The 18,257-nt window shown below is 46.0% G+C and overlaps 1 protein-coding gene across 5 annotated transcripts in view; it reads left to right on the top strand.

Moving 5' to 3' along the window:
• focad (focadhesin) overlaps positions 1-18,257 on the top strand; it is a 90,971-nt gene that overhangs the window by 45,493 nt on the left and 27,221 nt on the right. For all 5 annotated transcript variants that reach the window (XR_009709331.1, XR_009709330.1, XR_009709332.1 and 2 more), the window contains exons 15-25: positions 154-280; positions 1,458-1,592; positions 2,516-2,566; positions 2,854-2,937; positions 7,647-7,782; positions 10,148-10,336; positions 11,091-11,212; positions 12,668-12,760; positions 13,976-14,064; positions 15,985-16,026; positions 17,042-17,150. Coding sequence is in view for 2 of the 5 variants with exons in the window: in XM_061250946.1 (XP_061106930.1) it covers positions 154-280; positions 1,458-1,592; positions 2,516-2,566; positions 2,854-2,937; positions 7,647-7,782; positions 10,148-10,336; positions 11,091-11,212; positions 12,668-12,760; positions 13,976-14,064; positions 15,985-16,026; positions 17,042-17,150 (1,177 nt within the window). In the remaining 3 variants the exon portion in view is untranslated. The remainder of the gene's footprint in view (positions 1-153; positions 281-1,457; positions 1,593-2,515; positions 2,567-2,853; positions 2,938-7,646; positions 7,783-10,147; positions 10,337-11,090; positions 11,213-12,667; positions 12,761-13,975; positions 14,065-15,984; positions 16,027-17,041; positions 17,151-18,257) is intronic.

Genomic DNA, 18,257 nt, shown 5'->3' with positions numbered 1-18,257 from the left:
CTCTATGGTTGTTCTTCGCCTGCATTCTTCTCCGTGTGCTTATCTGAGGTGTTTCTCACATTATGGGAACTGGCCTGGTTTAGCCCGGCCCTAGATATTAGTGAGGTGGAAGTGGGGGTGTCTGCAGTGTCACTCACAGTCCTCCTCTTGCAGGCCATACCAACATGGCGCCGACATGTTGGCGGCCATTACAGACACCCTGTCCCAGTGCACCAAGCAGGACCAGGCCACGCCATCTGCCCTGGCTCTCCAGGGCCTTCAGGAGCTATGTCGAGCCGAGGTGAGTTCCATCCCCCCATCCTCACCAGGGTTCCCACCTGCCCTGGAAAACCTGGACATTTATCGACTGGTTTTCCACCTGGAAAATTGTCTTGGAATGTCTTGGAAATGTTTGTGAGGTTTTGGAAAATTGTCGGCTAGGCTATGGACTATTAAACGCTAGTTTTCGATCTAAGATTGACTGAGGTTGAATTGATCGAGAAAATTGTTTTCTAAAAAGAGTGGCAACCCGGTGCTGCCCGCCCCGCTTTCGATACTGTACGCTGCCATAGCTACGCCCTGCCTCGGCTGGACAGATGCTGTGATAAATAGGGCGAAAAAAAGTATAAATATAAATAGGATAATGAGTACAAATGAAAGGAAAATGGCGGTTATACAATGCCTTTGCCAGAGCTCAGGTCTGGCACTGTTTCCAGTTAAGGGAAGCACGCAATTAGAAAGGGGTTAGACGCTGTTGGACAGAGTACAAAGGAGGGCTACTCATTAGATTCAGGTATCACGCTTTAAAGGTCACAAAGGGAAATGTAACAAACTTAATCTCTCCGAGCTCAGAACAGAAAGACCAAGGGGGATTTGATTGAGGTTTTATTTATTTTTTTAAAGGATTAATGAAGCAGATTAATGAACATTTTCAGGGTAGAATTTTTGTCAACGGACCAAGAGGCTATCGGGGGAGATTAGTTCGAGATATATTCAGCCAATATCAGGAAGTTATTTTGGTTTTTTCCTCAGGCAGGTGGTTGCTAATTGCTGGAACAGCTTTCTGGGTCATGTAGTAGAGACAGAGACTCCCGGCTTGGCACAGTAGATACTTGCTTGGCACGGTAGTTACTCCCTTGACACCAGGTAAATGTTGTTGTTATTCGAGATGTTTAGGTTTATATAATCTAAGTTTACCCTCGGGTAGCAGCAGTTCCTTCTGAAACTCCAGGATTCACTGTCTCCATGGGAACGGTGATTAAGGCGACCCTTCCTGATGCCGTGGGGCCATTACGGAGCTTTTTTTCGGTGGACTGTCTTTGTGAAGGTGTTCCTTCCTGGGGGGATTGGTGCTTGATTGGGGAGAAAGTATTGGTGAGGTGTTCCTTCCTGGTTGATTTGACACTCGATTGGGTAGATCGTCTCTGAGAAGGCTGATCGGTGCTTCTTTGGGCTGATGCCTCTGCTTGGTCTTTCAGGTGGTGGACATCCGCTCCACCTGGGACGCTCTCTCCCCCAGGCTGAGCTGTGACTCCAGACCCCTGGTTATTGCTGCCGTGTGTGAGCTCCTGGCCCTAGTGCCCCAGCTAGCGGTGAAGACTGAAGACTATGAGGTAATATTCAGGGGTGTTCACTGGAAAAGACAATTTAAGAGATTTGAAAGCCTCAGAATGGTGCTGTCTGGACATTAGTTTCAAGTTGGAGAAAAAAAAAAGAGGGTAATTTGCCCGCAGAAAGGAGGGGGTAAAGGTCGTCCTGAGTTAATCCAACTGGCAGGTCATCCGAAATCCCAGGCACTCAAAGTGGAGGAGCAGGTGTCAGAATGGCCTTAATACCATAAAGACCAGAACTTCAAGTTGCGGCTAACGAGGTCGTCGTCACGGCTGGTTGGTTATGGGTCAGTGACTGGTCGGTGACCTTTGCCCCCTCATTCTGGCGAATGATCAAGCTTTTCTGTTGATATTTGATTCTCGTGTCTCTGGGGCCTATTCATCTCTTTTAGGCCACTCAACACTTCATAGAGAAGGGCTTATTACTATTTTTCACTGGTAACCAACATGAAATACAGAAGACTTTGAGCATCTCTATAGTCTGTGTGGGCTTGAATTACTATTCAATGAATAATTTATCATTATAAATTATGAATGGAATTGATTAGCTAAAAGTATTACTATTCCATAAAACGAGCACCAGTAATTAAATGTAATTCTGAAAAGTTCTTGGATTGGTACCTTTTTGAATTTCACTGCAATAACCACACATTTCTGGCTGTCACCATTGTGATTAGTGGCAGCCATTTTCTACCAGAACTCTCACCACCCATTGGCTGAGGCTGCCCGTGGGAGGGGGGTGCCTTGATTTGGCAAGCATACTGAAGACCCCCCAGACCCATTATTCTAAAACAATACTTGGACTAAAATAATACTTTTGAGGAATGTAGCAGATTGTTGCCTCTCAGGTGTGTATTTACCTAAGTAGGGAAAAAATGTTTCCCACCTTGCCTCATGATCGGGGTTTTTTTTTTTTTTTTTTTCAGAAATTCAAAGAACAGGTTGTCAGCATTCTGTGGAGTTATGCTCTCAGTAAGGTCAGTGCTTCTCTACGCCCTTCAATTTCTTCTTTGCCAAGTGATGCTAATACTAACAATCACATGATCATAATTCTTCATATTATTAATGCGAAGACAGCTGCATAGTGTACACTTCAAATTTCACATATCGAAATAAAAAACCTATTTTCTCTTCCACAAAATGGTTCATTTATAAATAAGTAGCTACTGTTTGATAGATGGAAAGTGTTTTTGAAAGCTTCTGTACTCCAGAACTGGGGTTTGGGCTTCTTCTGGGTGTGACTGTTCAGTTTCTTGTTTTTTAGGACCCAGAAGTGGCGCGCTGTGGATTCAAGGCACTTTCGGAGTTCCCAGAATCTGTCCACACCATCCTACACCTCCCAGAACAGGTGGGCATTCTCACAACGTATCTGCAGCGCTACAGCAACGTTAACTTGTTACGCTCAAAAAACGCATAGGACACCACATCAACGTTAGCATTTTACACTCGAACACTGTATCAGCAACGCCACTGGAACGTTACCTTTATACTTCCACAACATATCTGCAACGTCACAGCAACATTACCTTTTTAAGTTCTCACAACCTTTCTGTAACACCTCAGGAACTTTACATTTTTACGCTCAAAAAACGTATCTGCAGCACCACCGCAACATTACGTTATTAGGCTCGGACAACGTATATACAATGCCACAGCAACATTGCCTTTACACTCTCACAACATATCTGCAACACCAAAGGAACGTTACCTTTTTAAGCTCTCACAACGTATATGCGACGCCACTGCAGCGTTTCCTTTACACTGTCACATGACTACAACGCTGCATCGACATTACTGGTTTTTTTTGTGGGGTCGTTAGCAGTTAAACGTGGAGATGACCTTTCCGCATGTCCATTTTAAATGATATGTGCCGCCCTAATCACGATAAATAGCATTTTTAAGGGTCACATAAAATGCTCACATTTTTATGTTCTCGGTCACTATGAATGTTAACTGGCAGAATAAGTACTCGTATTGCAGTCCGTATTTTCATGCGACATATGAACCCGTGCGAGAGATTTTAATTCCTATGAACGCCGTAATCTCGTTTTAAGCCTGATTTTTACATTTGCGGGGCGATCGGCATTTTGAGACGATCCCATGGGGGCCATTTCCAGACAGCGTTTATAAGGCCATCGGGGGTTTAATAATCTAAGTGTGAGACTGTGATGGAATACATTACCTGCCAAAGCGGCCTTTGTTGCCGTAGTTACAGGGCACTTGTCAGGAAATTGGCAGGTTTTGTTTATGGGCATTGTGAGTAATGTCCTTGAGGAGGGTGACGATGAAGGTCAATTAGCGCGTCGGGTTCCTGAGCGCGGTCCCTTAGCCGCCGGTTCCTGGATATGAGTGGCAGCCCCTCGGCCCGTCAGGAGACAAAGCGACCGGCGTCGTGCTGCAATTAAAAGCGCGGCTTGACTTTGTGTGTTCCGCCTGGCTTTCAGCCTCGTTCATGCACAATAAGAGGTCTCGCTGGGGAACGTGAGGTTTGGCTCACCACGTTCGATTTGTGTTTCAAATCCATGTGCATATACAGGTACAAGTCTCTCTGTCTGTGTGTGTGTGGGCGCGCGTGTATGTATGCTGGTGTGCACGCGTGTATGTGTCGTTGTGTGTGTTTTGGTTTTGTGTGCAGGTCTGTGTCCTCGCGCGTGTCGGCTTGCCACAGCGGATTTGTGTTTCAAATCCATAGGCATGTACAGTATAATTGTGTGTGTGTGTGTGTGTGTGTGTGTGTGCATGCACACTGGAAATGTGCTTTAGCTCCCCACTGTGGATTTTTATTTCAAATCCATATATACACCCAATGAGCACTTTATTAGGTAGACCTGTACACCAACTTGTAAATATTTAATCAGTCAATCATGTGGCAGCAACTAAACGCATAACAGAATACAGACGTGTTCAAGAGGTTCAGCTGTTTTCAGACCAAATGTGATCTAAGTGACTTTGACCATGGAATGATTGTTGGTGCCAGACAGGGTGGTTTGAGTATCTCAGGAATGGGAACTCCTGGGATGTTGACTCACAAGTCTCAAGAGTTTGAAGAGAATGGTGCGAAAAACCAAAAAACATCCAGTGAGCAGCAGTTCTGCGGGCAGGAACGTCTTGTTGATGAGAGAGGTCAGAGGAGAATGGCCAGACTGGTCAAAGCTGAGAGGAAGGTGACAGTTACGCAAATAACCACACATTACAACAGCGGTATGCAGAAGAAAATCTCTGAACACACAACGCGTCAAACCTCTAAGTGGACAGGCCACAGCACCAACAAGTTAAAAAAATAGGTCTAATCAATACCTAATTAAGTGCTCACTGAGTGTATATGTGTGTGCGCCTGTATGTGTTGTTCAATGCTGGTGTGTGTGGATGTCTGTGTGTGTGCATTTGTGTTGGTGTGTGTGTCTTTGTGCGTGTGTGTGTGTCTTCCCGCACGTGCACTGGAGAATGTGCTTTAGCTCGCTGCTGTGGATTTAGTCCATATATATATTTTCATATATATGAGTGTGTGTGTGAGAGAGAGAGAGCGAGAGTGTGTGTGTGTGTGTGTGTGTGTGTGTGTGTGTGTGTGTGTGTGTGTGTGTGTGTGTGCGTGTGTGTGTGTGTGTGTGTGTGTGTGTGTGTGCGTGTGTGTGTGTGTTTTCCTCCCGGTGGATTTAGCTGCGGCTCCGTCAGCACGGCGATGCGCAGGACTTGAGTGCGCTCTGCTCTGCTCTGCTCTGCATGCAGGCCGCAGACGGCCTGGAACTGACGCTGAGTGCCACTGAAAGCTGTGTCAGGCCGAGATTGCTCTGCGCCTTCAGTATAACCAGAGAGGTTAGGCCATGCACGGGGGAGCGCCGGGTAGCTTGCGCTGTATAAACAGCAGCGGGGAGCCCCTACTGCCAATCAGTGTAATTTGTGGGCAGCTAACGCAGCACTGCTAATTGTCCTGAGCAAATAGCTTTTTCTTGTTAATGCCTCGCTTGCATGGCCATTAGTACGGCTGGTGTTCAGGAATGCGCACCTGCAATCGATGTCATGCGGTTGTGTAAACTGAGTAGATTAAGGTTCTGTTGTAAATGGTGTGTTAACCCCTTAACCCCTTAATTCTCTCTGAGTGTCTTTTTTACGTTCATTCCTTTTTTCACGGTGCAATTTTCAATTGGTATGGTAACAGGATATACCGTTTGAAAGTTCTCACGGTTCTATCTGTGTAGCTTATTTTAAGATGCCGTTGATTTAGGGACAACAGTTCCTTAAATTGTAACAAGTGTGTGGCAAAACAAGCGTGGGGGGCCTCGCATTTTGGAAATCCACACGCTACAGGAAATAAGGGAATTTCAGCGTCCGTTTCACGGCAAGGGTCCAGCAGACCAATTGCATAATAGTTTCGAATTATAAAATCCTGGAGGAACGTTGATATAATGCCCATTGTTTACTTATAATTCCTCCTGAGAAATTATCATTGTTGTTGCCATTGCATACTTCTACAAAAGTGCTTGTACATAAGAATGCTATTATCTAAGTTTTATATAGGCTGTCTGGAACACGATGAGCCCACGATGAGCTTTTCTGACCTGTATCGGTAATGCAGTTGCAGAGAAAATGCGTTACCCCCATCCATGTATAAGAACATGCAGTATAACTTATGCTCAACAAAGAACCAACTGTGGGGATGTTATTGAAGTGACAACTGAAAAGCATTTTTGTTAATGACTTTACTTTTCCAATGGTGTATATTTTGTTAGGCTTGCATAAAACAAAACAGCGTTTTTTCACCTGCGTATCAAAACTGTAGCATTTTCAATAGGCACACTGAGACTGTTGCGCATCATAAAAAACAGTTATTGAGATTTTATGCCAAAAAAGTTGATGTTTTAAAACAAAACATTTATTTTGCGTTGCCTATGTTTAAATAGAGGACTTCCTTCCATGGAATCTCTTGTCTGAGTGAATATTTCTTGGGAAGACACGATTGACAACTCAATAGAGGGCATTTTCATGGATGTGACACATTTAATATTGTTGAGCATCTAAACACATACTCAAAATATAGTATTATTATTCAGTATGCTTATAAATAAGAACCCAGCCTGCTTTTGAATAATAAATAGCAGGTGAAATTGTGGAATGTGTTTTTCAGGATACAAAGTTGTACTGTATAATTTAGTAAGCAAAATGCAGTATTGTACACATCATAATCCTCATAATATCAATTAGTTTCCATGTGTCCTTTTGGAGTCTCCAAATGTCCTATTTGGAAAACTGCCAAGACATAGCTTAGAAAAAAACATGCAGAATGCTCATTTTTGGTAATATTGTCATCAAATTTGAAAGGGGATTTGTCCAGTGTTGTAGCTGTGGCTTTGTGTGTCTCTTAAGTGCACCAGCCAAAGCCTCTGTTCCCACTCAAAAACAGAAAATATTTTCAGCAAGAAAAAAAGCTTCCACTTCCACTGTGTTTGAGCTTCAATAACTTTGTTGTAGTAATATTTGGAGTAATTCTGAGTTTTGGAAAACAATGGTTTTCTCCTTTCAGAAGAGACCGGGACTATGCCTGTTGTCAAAAGGATTCAAGAATAGTAACCATTATATTTTGAGTATGTAATTGTCATTGTGTTAAGAAAAGAACAGAATAAAACTCATTGTGATGCAACATTGATACAGGTTGCATGAATGCAGCCATATAAATAATTTGAAATGTCTTTAAAAATGTAACATAACATTTCTTGAGATCTAATTTATGAGTGGGCCCTGTGATTCCTTTGTGCGTTTACCAGGTTATTTTAATATTCTTCTGAAAAATTTGAGCTGGTTTGGGTTGTGTTCATGTGATTCTGCTTTGTGAATTGTCTTGGCAGTTGTGATAATACAGTTTTGCACATTTTGAGTTAGAAAGGCATGTGTTGATACCGCAATGCAGACTGTGAGTTGGAAAGGGACGTGTTAATACCAGTGCAAATCGTGACGCTTGTGTTAATAATAGTGGTGCAAATTGTCAGTTGGAAAATTATGCGTTAATACAGAAGTGTAAATTCTGAGTTCAGCGTGTTATCTTGTGTATCGTGTCTGTGACAGGCTCGGCCGCCAGCGAAAGCCCCCGAGGAAGAGGAGGAGCAGGCGACAGAGACGGAGGAGAAGGAGGAAGATCTGTCCGTTCCGGGCTCCTCTTACATCAAGCTTCTGGGTCTCACGCCCGCCAGTGCCCTGCCAGGTACGGACTCCGCTTCTTCACGAGCCGGTAGCGACGACACTGCCTTTAGCATCGACGCCGCCAGTGAGCCTCTTTCACTTAGCACCTGAGTCATGTTTGCTTTTTTCATTTGTGTAGCCAAGGCAGTTATCCAGAACAGCTTTAGTGTGAAGTCTATAATGGATTTACACCGGTGAATTATTGTTTTTGTGGAGCTGAAGCATTTTCGCTCTGTACGACTGAGCTTGACAGGATTTGAGGGAAACCTGAGAATTTGTAACTGGATGGCGGCTATTTGCCTTGTTTCGGTTCACTGTGCAGTATGTGGTGAGTTTAAAATAGAAGTGTCATGGCTTCTGAAAGAAGAAATTTCAAGTCTTACATGCTGGTAGATGAGGTTGGGCGAGGATTCAGTGTACAGTACCAGTGTACAGTATGCATTGTGTGTAATCCACGCAATTTACTGTGTCACACACACACACGCACACACGCACACACACACAAAGACAAACAAACACACTCTTCAGTTGATTGTTGATCAACTGCAAGTGTCCTTTCAGATTGTAAGTCATTTGCAAAGCTATCCCACATTGGGAGCTGCCCCAGTGACATTTACATTATTACATTATTATACAGTCATTTAGCAGACGCTCTTATCCAGAGTGGCCTAAAATAAAGTGCAAAATCAAAACCAGGGAGAAGTGCGTTGAAGACCCTAGAGGAAAGCACAGTTCCAAGACCGAGAGCGATCACATAGATACAACTTGAACCCTTGAAGAGTGCATCAACTTTCCAACTAGCATACCACGGTTGGCAGCTAGAATACCCCGAGTACTAAAATAATTATACATAAGCACTATTAGAACCTATGGCATATACATGGCTAATTATAGCAGAGAGGTAGACATCATAAAGGCGTCCACTTAATGAAACCATACACTACTCAGCAGTTGACGTTCATAAATCAAAAAGAGTCTTGACACTTAGAGACTGTTGCTATGCTTTTCTGCCTGAACATGCTCATTGGACAGGCTCAGCTCTGGAAGGGAAAATGTGTTGTGTTGTTTAATGTAGCCTATTATTTGTCAAAAGAGAGAGATGATAAAGCTAAACTGACATTCAGTATCCCTTTCGTAGAGATATAAGTCCCTTCAAGCCCTGGGCATTGCTTCTCCTCTGCCCGAGGAAATGACTTTTATGCAGGATCCTGTAGAATTGTGTGTGCTATACACCTGTCAATCTGCAAGCTCCTTTACTCTCACCATGCACCCCCCCCCCCTTCCCAGAAAGTTCCAGAAACATTCTGGATCCCCACTGTTACAGGGCTGAAATAGGTTAGATATCTTACCTGCTTCGTCCCACCCCAGTTAACACAACAGTGTCACAATGTTACTGCAATGCATTGACAATGTTACAACCTTGACAAGACATTCCGATAGCCTTGTGAGAACATTTTGCGTTAGCTGGGGTACACTTTAGAAGGTTATTACATTGTAGTTTGCTGTAGTTTTTTTAAATGTTATTGTTGACCGTTGAGTTGATGATTGGGGGAGGGGGTGGCGATTATAGTGCCTGAGTTCTGGGTTGGGTTTAAGTGGAGAAACCTTGTGCCTGGCGTGACCTGTAATCCGAATGTAAAGAGCTGTTGTAAGGACCTTGGCTAGTGGATGGGGCTTTCAGTGTCCTGGTTGAACCGTAACCAGCAGCCAGCCAGGCTTGTCAGCACAGCAGTAACCGCACAAAGGGCCCACTCACCCCTGACTTCCAGCCCCGACACAACACCCAAAACTGCCCCCTCTCCTGTCCCTGCCCCCTGCCACACCTTCCTGTTCTACCCCGAGACCTGGGGGATTAACTTTGAACTTGTAGACTTCTGCTGCTGCTGTGTTTGTCAGTGTATGTTTTACAGTGTGTGTTTAAGAGAGTATAAATGTATGTTTGTGTGTATGTCAGTGTGTGTCTGTGTGTGAGTATAAATGTGTGTTTGTGTGTGTGCGTACATGTGTTCGCCAGTTTTCCTGAACGCGGGTGACTGACTGACAGATGCAGATCACATCTTCAGAACTGTGATTTTAATGTGCCTCAGAAATACAAGTCAGATTTTCTCCGCAAATCCATCCGTTCCATCATTTCATATCGTAATGTTTGCTTGATGTGGGGAATTGTGCTTTATTGTGAATTCAAAAGCCTCACTTTTGAATTTAGTACCAAGGCTCTCCACACTTAGCTTCATTAACTGTCTTTGTTCGTCAGTACCCCTCCCTAATTTTAAATGTAACTTGAACATTTATCTTGAGCGGTTAGCTTTGTTAGCATCACACGGTGTACATTAGTTATCACGGTCAGCTTATGACTGGTTTTTGGTACCCCCCCCTAACTTGCGCAGGTTTGGAGGGGTTCCTGACATCACTCCTGAGGCAGGAGATGGTGGCCATGCCCCGCGGAGTGTACCACTCTGCGCTCAGAGGGGGGAACCTGCGCTCGGACCAGGGCAAGACGGTGGCCGGCATCCCGGGGTTCATGCTGAAGGCATACGAGAAGAACAGACAGCCCGGCCTCAAGCCTGGACTCGCGGGTGAGTCTCAATCTCCCCGAGTGAGTGAGTCAGTGAGTCAGTCAGTGAGTCTTCGAGTCAGCGAGTCAGCTAGTGAGCCAGCAAGTCAGCAAGTTCTTTTAAATTGATTTATAATTTATTGATTCTGATTTCCTGTAAACGTCCTTTGTTGTGAGTGAGTGAGTGAGTGAGTGAGTGAGTGAGTGAGTGAGTGAGTGAGTGAGTGAGTGAGTCAGTGAGTCAGTGAGTGAGTGAGTCAGTCAGTCAGTCAGTCAGTCAGTCAGTCAGTCAGTCAGTCAGTCAGTCAGTCAGTCAGTCAGTCAGTCAGTCAGTCAGTCTTCGAGTCAGCTAGTGAGTCAGTGAGTGAGTGAGTTTGTGAGTCAGTGAGTGAGTCAGTTAGTTAGTGAGTCTTCGAGTCAGCGAGTCAGCTAGTGAGTCTTCGAGTCAGCTAGTGAGTCAGTGAGTGAGTTAGTCAGTGAGTGAGTGAGTGAGTGAGTTTGTCAGTGAGTGAGTGAGTTAGTCAGTGAGTGAGTGAGTGAGTTAGTCAGTGAGTGAGTGAGTGAGTCAGTGAGTGAGTCAGTGAGTGAGTCAGTGAGTGAGTCAGTGAGTGAGTCAGTGAGTGAGTCAGTCAGTCAGTCAGTCAGTCAGTCAGTCAGTCAGTCAGTCAGTCAGTCAGTCTTGGAGTCAGCGAGTCAGCTAGTGAGCCAGCGAGTTCTTTTAAATTGATTTATAATTTATTGATTCTGATTTCCTGTTAACGTCCTTTGTGTTTCAGCCGGCCTGTTGCTAAGCTACGACCTGCCCGTGCAGACAGACAGAGAGAGGCGCCCAATCACACGTTTCCTGGTCAGCCGCGGACGCAGCTACCAACAGATGCTGGCGGCCCTGATTCATGAGGTACCTGTACCCCAAAAGCCCAAAAATGTTGGCTTCATTTGGTTTCATTGAGCTAATTGGGAAAATAAATTTAGTTCAGTACCAGTTTAGACTGGATTCAACATGGCTTCACCCTCCAAAACCAGCAGTGGTTTGTTCAAATAATCTTTTCTTGCTTTATATAACAAGGGTAATGATTATTATTACAGCGAATGGTAAGTTTGATTCAGTATGTGTTCCGGTACTGACTTATTAAAAAGCAGTAGATTGTCACACGTTTTTTAGCGCTGTGTTGTCAGAGGTGCGATGGCAGATTGGTGAGGAACATACAGGGTGGATGGAGAGGGCGGGTGCCCTCCTCTGCAGCCAGGAGTGCTTGGGAATGTTCCAGAAGGCCTGGCCTTTGTCTGTGTGCATCAGCCAGCTGTGGGCCCCAAGGAGCCGTCCAATTGGCCGGCTGGATTAATGTCATGTGACCTCGCTTTTCTGGCGGTCTGGGCATGTTGTGGTGTGTGTGTGTGTGTTTCTGTGTCTCTGTGTGTGTGTGTCTCTGTGTGTGTGTCTCTGTGTGTGTGTGTGTGTGTGTGTGTGTGTGTGTGTGTGTGAGAGCCTGAACCAAGGACGCCCTCCTTATGTGGCACCGCTCAAAGACGAATAGCCAAGCCTTGATCCGCAGTGTCCTTGGCTTGGATTGCGGGAGGCGGGCACCGCCCCCTGGTGGCTGCTAATGGTCCTTCGGGCTGATTTATTGCCGAACGCAAAACGGGGCGGATGAAGGTCACCCTCCAGCGGGACCCCCCAAGGCGAGGCTTTGGGCACCGTGCGATTGGAGGAAGTATGGTTAATGTCATCTCCGCTTTTCACTCAACACACTGTCCTGTGGAACGTCTGATTGGATAGACCTGGGGTGTGGTCGCGCCGGGCTAAAATACAAACCTGCACCCATATCGGCCCTTTATGGGTGACACGCCTGGGTCGAGCTGTGCATTTCATACCCTGCAAACTATTGAGTTCGCTGTGCATCTAATAAAATCTTCTTGTTCTCCCTCTCTCCTTCTGCCTCATCGCTATCTCTCCTCCTTCTTCACTCTCTCTTTACCTTTCTCTCATGTCTCACTCTTCCCCTCTCTCATCCATCCTCCATCCTGTCTCTCCTAACCTCTTTCTATTGTTCTGCCTGTTTTTCTTGCTCGGTTTCCTCTCTGTCCTCTCTACCCCTCTTCCTCTCTTCCCCCCTTGTCTTCTCCCTCCCTCCCACTCTCCTTCCTCTGTCTGTCTCTCCACGTCTTCCTCCTTTTCTCTCTCTCCCTCTCTTTCTCCCTCTCTCCCTCTCCCTCTCTCTCTCTCACTCTCCCTCGCCCCCTCTCTCTCTCTCCCTCTCCCCCTCCCTCCCCCTCTCTCTCTCTCCCTCTCCCCCTCCCTCCCCCTCTCTCTCTCTCTCTCTCTCTCTCTCTCTCTCTCTCTCTCTCTCTCCAGGTGAACATCCAGCCCTCGGAGTGGCACCGCTCTGTCCTCCTGCCACAGGCGTGGCGGGGGTTCATGAGCCGCGCCTACTTCGCTGTCCTGCAGGTGAGCGGGCGGGGTCGCCACATCGAGTCAATTCCAAGAAATGCCCCATATGCGTTCTGCTGGAATTTTGGCCCCCAATTAATTTCTTGAATTTACTGTGTTCAAATTTAATTGACATGAAAATAAGGCAGATTTTGCCTTAAATCAGCAGTTATAGTGGCTTTGTTCCAAAAACGCCAAAGCGTAGGTATAACCGCCAAGGTAAAGGAAACGCCAACCACAGTATCCCACTCTGGGAATTTCTCGACGGACTGTTCTTGAAGAAACCACACGCTGGGATGCGGGAAGAGGTGGGTTTCAAAAGAAATGCGGCCTCTTTTAATGGACTGTGTACAGCCTGGCACGCACATTCCTGGCGTGTCCAGCTGTTCGGGATGAAGATAACAGCTGGCGAAGCCGCAGCAGTTGTACAGCGTGAGCGATGAGGGGAAGGCTGTGCTCCAGCTGAGAGTGAACTCTCTCTGTACAGTAAAGATGTCACACAAAGCCCAGCCTACACATGTATATATGGAGCTCATATGGCAGATGTGTGAAAACTGTACTTCCTCCATTGTGGTTAACTACAGGCAGGTTTTGGGTCACCATGCTTTGAAATCCCTGCTCAATGCAGAAAGTGGCTCCTAGTGTTTTTTCGAAGAATTCCCGGCATTGTTTTCCACCCAGAAAGTACCATTGAGGACCGTTGCCCACCTTCCTGACTAACGTTTGCCAACCACAGCTCTGGTTGCGTTTTTAATTCCGCACCACAACCGTGTTTGCACAAACAACTTTAGGGAGAGTCCAATATTCAGGCATTGACAGCATTTGATAAGATAAAGAAATCACAAGCAACAGGACTGAAACTCCATTATGCAACAAGATTGTGTTGTAGGGGAAATTTTTGTGGTGGCATCACAGGAGTTGCTAAAATTATGCTGCTCTCTGTTTGTTTTGTACCCTGGCCAAAACCTGCTGCCGAAAACCTCCCCTTGCGGGATATTTTCTTGGTGAATACCCCCAACTCCAGGACTTTCGTGTGGTCTGCCCATTTCAGGTTTTGTTTCCTCAGAAAGACATTACGGATTCTTAGATATCAGAGTATGCTGTTTCCCCTGCGGCTGAGGGAATTTGACTGGTTTCTGTAAGGGGAGGAGTTTCTGTAGGAAGGAGCTGTACGGGGTGAAAGGTCAGGTGATGCGGGGGCGGGGCTTTGACCTCTGCCTGTGGCGTTGGCAGGGGCGACGGGCAGAGCTGGAGATGCTGCAGAAACAAGGGAAGGAGAATCCAGAGGAGCTGCAGTATAGACAGCACTGCGCCTGGCTATGGTGAGGATATTACACACACACACACACACACACACACACACACACACACTTTCTCTCTCTCTCTCACGCACACACACACACACACATGTTCTGAAACAAGGGAAGGAGTATCCAGAGGAGCTGCAGTGCAGACAGCACTGTGCCTGGCTATGGTGAGGATATTACACACACACACACACACACACACACACACACACACACACACTCTCTCTCGCTCTTGCGCACACACACACACACACACACACACACACTCTCTCACACATTCACACATACACACACACTCACTCTCACACACACACATTCACAGGCGCAGCACTGCGTCTGGCTATGGTGAGGATATTACACACACACACTCTATCTTGCTCTCACACACACCCACACACACACTCACTTTCTCACACACACATTCACAGGCACAGCACTGCGCTTGGCTACGGTGTGTATATTACACACACACACACACACACACACACACACACACACACACAGTACACACTCACACGTGCACAAACAGATGGCCTAGATTTTTTCCATAATTTCACTCCTACTAAGAGCACATTTAACCATTTTAAATATGAAAACCGACCAACTCCTCCCTCCGGTTTTAGAAGCCCTTTCTCTCCTAAAAAGGAAAAATAACCATTTCCTCCAATTTTCCCCAAAAGCCAGCCTCCCTGACATTATAAAAAATAATAGGCGGTAATGGCGCAGCTGACCTTTGGCGGGATGGCGGTTTGAGCGAGCGTCTCCTTACCGCGTTCACCGCTGGGCGCTAAGTACTGCCCCGCTGCTCCTCGTAATCAGGTGCGACTAAACGCACCTGTGCTTTTAAAGCCAAACCCACTTTGGCTCCGTGCTGAAGAGCGTGCATAAAGCAGAAAACCGTTTCGGGAAATAAACAAATTTAATGCCTGTTGGGGTAAATGTGAACAAACTGGAAAGAGTTGAGGCGGGGGGTGGGGGCGGGGGGGGGGGGGGGGGTGAGAAGGAGAGGGAGGGAGGGAGAGAGAGAGATGAAGAGGGAGAGAAGGGGAAAGAGATAGTGAGAGAAGAGGAGAGAGAGAGAAGGGGAGAAAGTGATGAGGGAGAAGGGAAAAGACTGTGGGAGTAGGGGGAGAGGGAGCAGGGGAGGAACAAGTGAAGCGGGAGAAGGAGAGACACATAGAGAGAGTAGGAGAGACAAAAATGGAGTGAAACAGAGGCAGAGAGAGAGAGAGTGAGGGGCACAGAGACAGTCAGAAGGTGACCAGCTGACCAGTCCCCCCCCCCCCCCTCCTGCCCTACTCTTGCCTTTGATGCCCTTGTAGCAGCCCCTGCCGGTAAAACGGTAGCGTTAGCGGGACACCAGGGTGGGGGGGGGGGGAGGTGGCGGAGCACCAAGTGCTCCATGAGTCCTGGATTTGGAGCAAACCGCTTTCAGAGGCCCCAGCTGGAGATGGGGGGGTATCCAGACAACCATTTGCAATCTAAATTTCCATTTGCGCATATGAGAACCACAGTGGAAACGCCTGAAATATCAAAATAAAGTTTTTACGTACGGTCGAGGCGGAAAAGAAGAAAAGGGTGATGGAAACCGGTGGAAACAGATTTTTCTTGACATGATAAACTCGGACCTCACATGCTTCCAAAAATGGGCAGCTAGCCCAGAGACCCTCCCCCGGATCAGGCTGGCCCCAGCTGGCCGTCTTCTCAAAACATAATCTTCTTGCATCCTCTCTATAACATTTGCAAAATGGTAGTTGATGGAAACACGCCGATTTGCATTTTCTTTCGCCGACTTGTCGGAAATTTGCCTAACTTCTGTGAAACATTTTGATGGAAACGTAACTGCTGATAGTCTGGTTTCGGGGGATGTTAATCATCTCAGTGTGGAGGAGATGAAACCAGCCCTGCCTCTAAACCCCCCCCTTATCTGTGTAGGGCCCGTGACCAGCTGACCGACGTTGTCAAGTCTGTCGCCAAGTGAGTCCCGCCTCCTCATAAACCCTTTTCTGCCCATCTTTTCATCCTTTCACTCTCTCCAATTTCACCTCTCTCCCCTATCCTTCGCATACTCCCCTCCTCACCTCGCCTTCATTTCTCTTTGTCACTTTTTCATCCCTCTCTCCCTCTCTGTACTCTTCCCCTCTTCACTCACCAGCTTCTCTTCTTGTCCTTTAATCCCTCCTCCTTATCTCCTGTCCCCACCTCCTCCCCAGCTAACCCCACCTCCTTACCTCTCCTCTTGTCTGATTGGCTCGTACATGGGTGCGGTGTTTTGTGATTCAACAAACATGGGCGGCCTGCAGCGTAGTGGTTAAGGTAAATGACTGGGACACGCTAGGTCGGTGGTTCTAATCCCGGTGTAGCCACAATAAGATCCGCACAGCCGTTGGGTCCTTGAGCAAGGCCCTTCACCCTGCATTGCTCCAGGGGAGGATTGTCTCCTGCTTTGGATAAAAGCGTCAGCCAAATGACATGTAATGTAATTTCAACGTTGCGTAACTGTAATCACAAATTTCATGTGACTAATTTGTAATATTCAGTGAATATTTCACGTAATATTATCATCCTGCATCTGCTATACTGTAGTTACCCCTCCTGAATTGCATTTTCCAGAATGTCTGATTGCTGCCAACATCTTTTTAAGACATTACAGTAAGGTTACTGTACATGAATTGGCATTAATTATTGTGGTTGTTAAATCTGTTCAGCTTTGTTTATGCATTTGTACAAATTTAGTTGACAACTACAATTATGCAACTAATGCATCGTAGTAGTTAACAAATACATTAACTAATAAAATGTTGATTGCCTTGTAAATGCATTAAGTCATGTAAAGTGCATTAGTAATGTCAATTCATATAACCTTATCATAAAGTTCGAGACTTCTTCCAGATTTGTCAGAACCTTGTGAGACCTGAGGGGATTGAACTGGGTTGGGCGGTGTTGGGGGGTGCGGGTTGGAGGGTGACCCGGTCTCTGGGTTTGGTCACAGGGACAGTCCCGTGGTTCAGGGGAACTCCATCCTGGCCCTGAGCGGACTGGCCACGGTTCTGTCCAAGTACGAGAGCAGCCTCCCCACCGAGGAGCTGGGATCTGCACAGGTTAGTCCCAACTATTTATTTAACCGTCGTTTCATTTATTTTACCTTTAATTTCTTTTAACTTCATTTTATTTACTTTACATTCATTTTGTTTATGTAACTTCCATTAGTTTTAATTTCAATTATCATTTATTTTATTTTATTTCAGTTTTTTAACTTGGGTGGCAGTTAAACGTAATGGGTAGAGAACTGAACTTGTATCCTAAAGTTTGCACGTTCCATTCTCAGGTAGAACACTACCATTGTACTCTTGAGGAAGGTGCTTCATCCTAAGTTTCAGTATATATCCGGCTGTAGGAAAGGATCCTATGGAGAAAATAAGCATGCTAAAGTCACTCTGGATACGAATGTTTGCCCTGTTGAATAAAACTGCTCAAGCTTTGTTTTGAAACAGCTGGTAGCTGGTTGACCAGTTCTGTACTCAACATGGTTTGACCGGCTTGTGGTTATGTTTTGAAACAGCTGGTAGCTGGTACTAGCTGGATTTTACACCAGGGTGCTAAATGTCAGTAATGTTATGTAATGATCTTTCAATGGGAGTTATATCAGTGTTTTGCTCCTGGGACCTAATGGAGCCTCACCTCAGGTCAAAACTTTTGAGTTTGAGTTTTTGTGCGTTACCTGCATTATTTATGTGGGTGCACATGCATTTTCTATTCTTTTTTAAACACTTACAGTATTTTACCTGGGAAATCCCACTGAGGTATACTGTAGAATCATTTTTATTTACCTGGCCAATAGGGCAGCGCAGTGGAGATTTAACTAAAGATTGTTTAAACTAAGATTTAAACAATGAAAACATAGACAGTGGCGGCACGGATGGTGCAGTGGGTAGCACTGCCGCCTCACAGCAAGGAGGTCATGGGTTCGAATCCCCGTCGGCCGGGGCCTCTCTGTGCGGAGTTTGCATGTTCTCCCCGTGTTCGCGTGGGTTTCCTCCGGGTACTCCGGTTTCCTCCCACAGTCCAAAGACATGCAGATTTGGTTGATTGGAGAGTCTAAAATGCCCGTAGGTATGAGTGTATGAGTGTGTGAGTGTATGGTGTGTGTGCCCTGCGATGGACTGGCGACCTGTTCAGGGTGTATTCCTGCCTTTCGCCCAATGTAT

This window comes from Conger conger, chromosome 8 (genome assembly GCF_963514075.1).
Source record: "Conger conger chromosome 8, fConCon1.1, whole genome shotgun sequence".
NCBI lineage: Eukaryota > Metazoa > Chordata > Actinopteri > Anguilliformes > Congridae > Conger > Conger conger.
The sequence above is the reverse complement of the archived record's forward strand: the minus strand, read 5'-3'. Positions and strand labels throughout refer to the sequence as shown.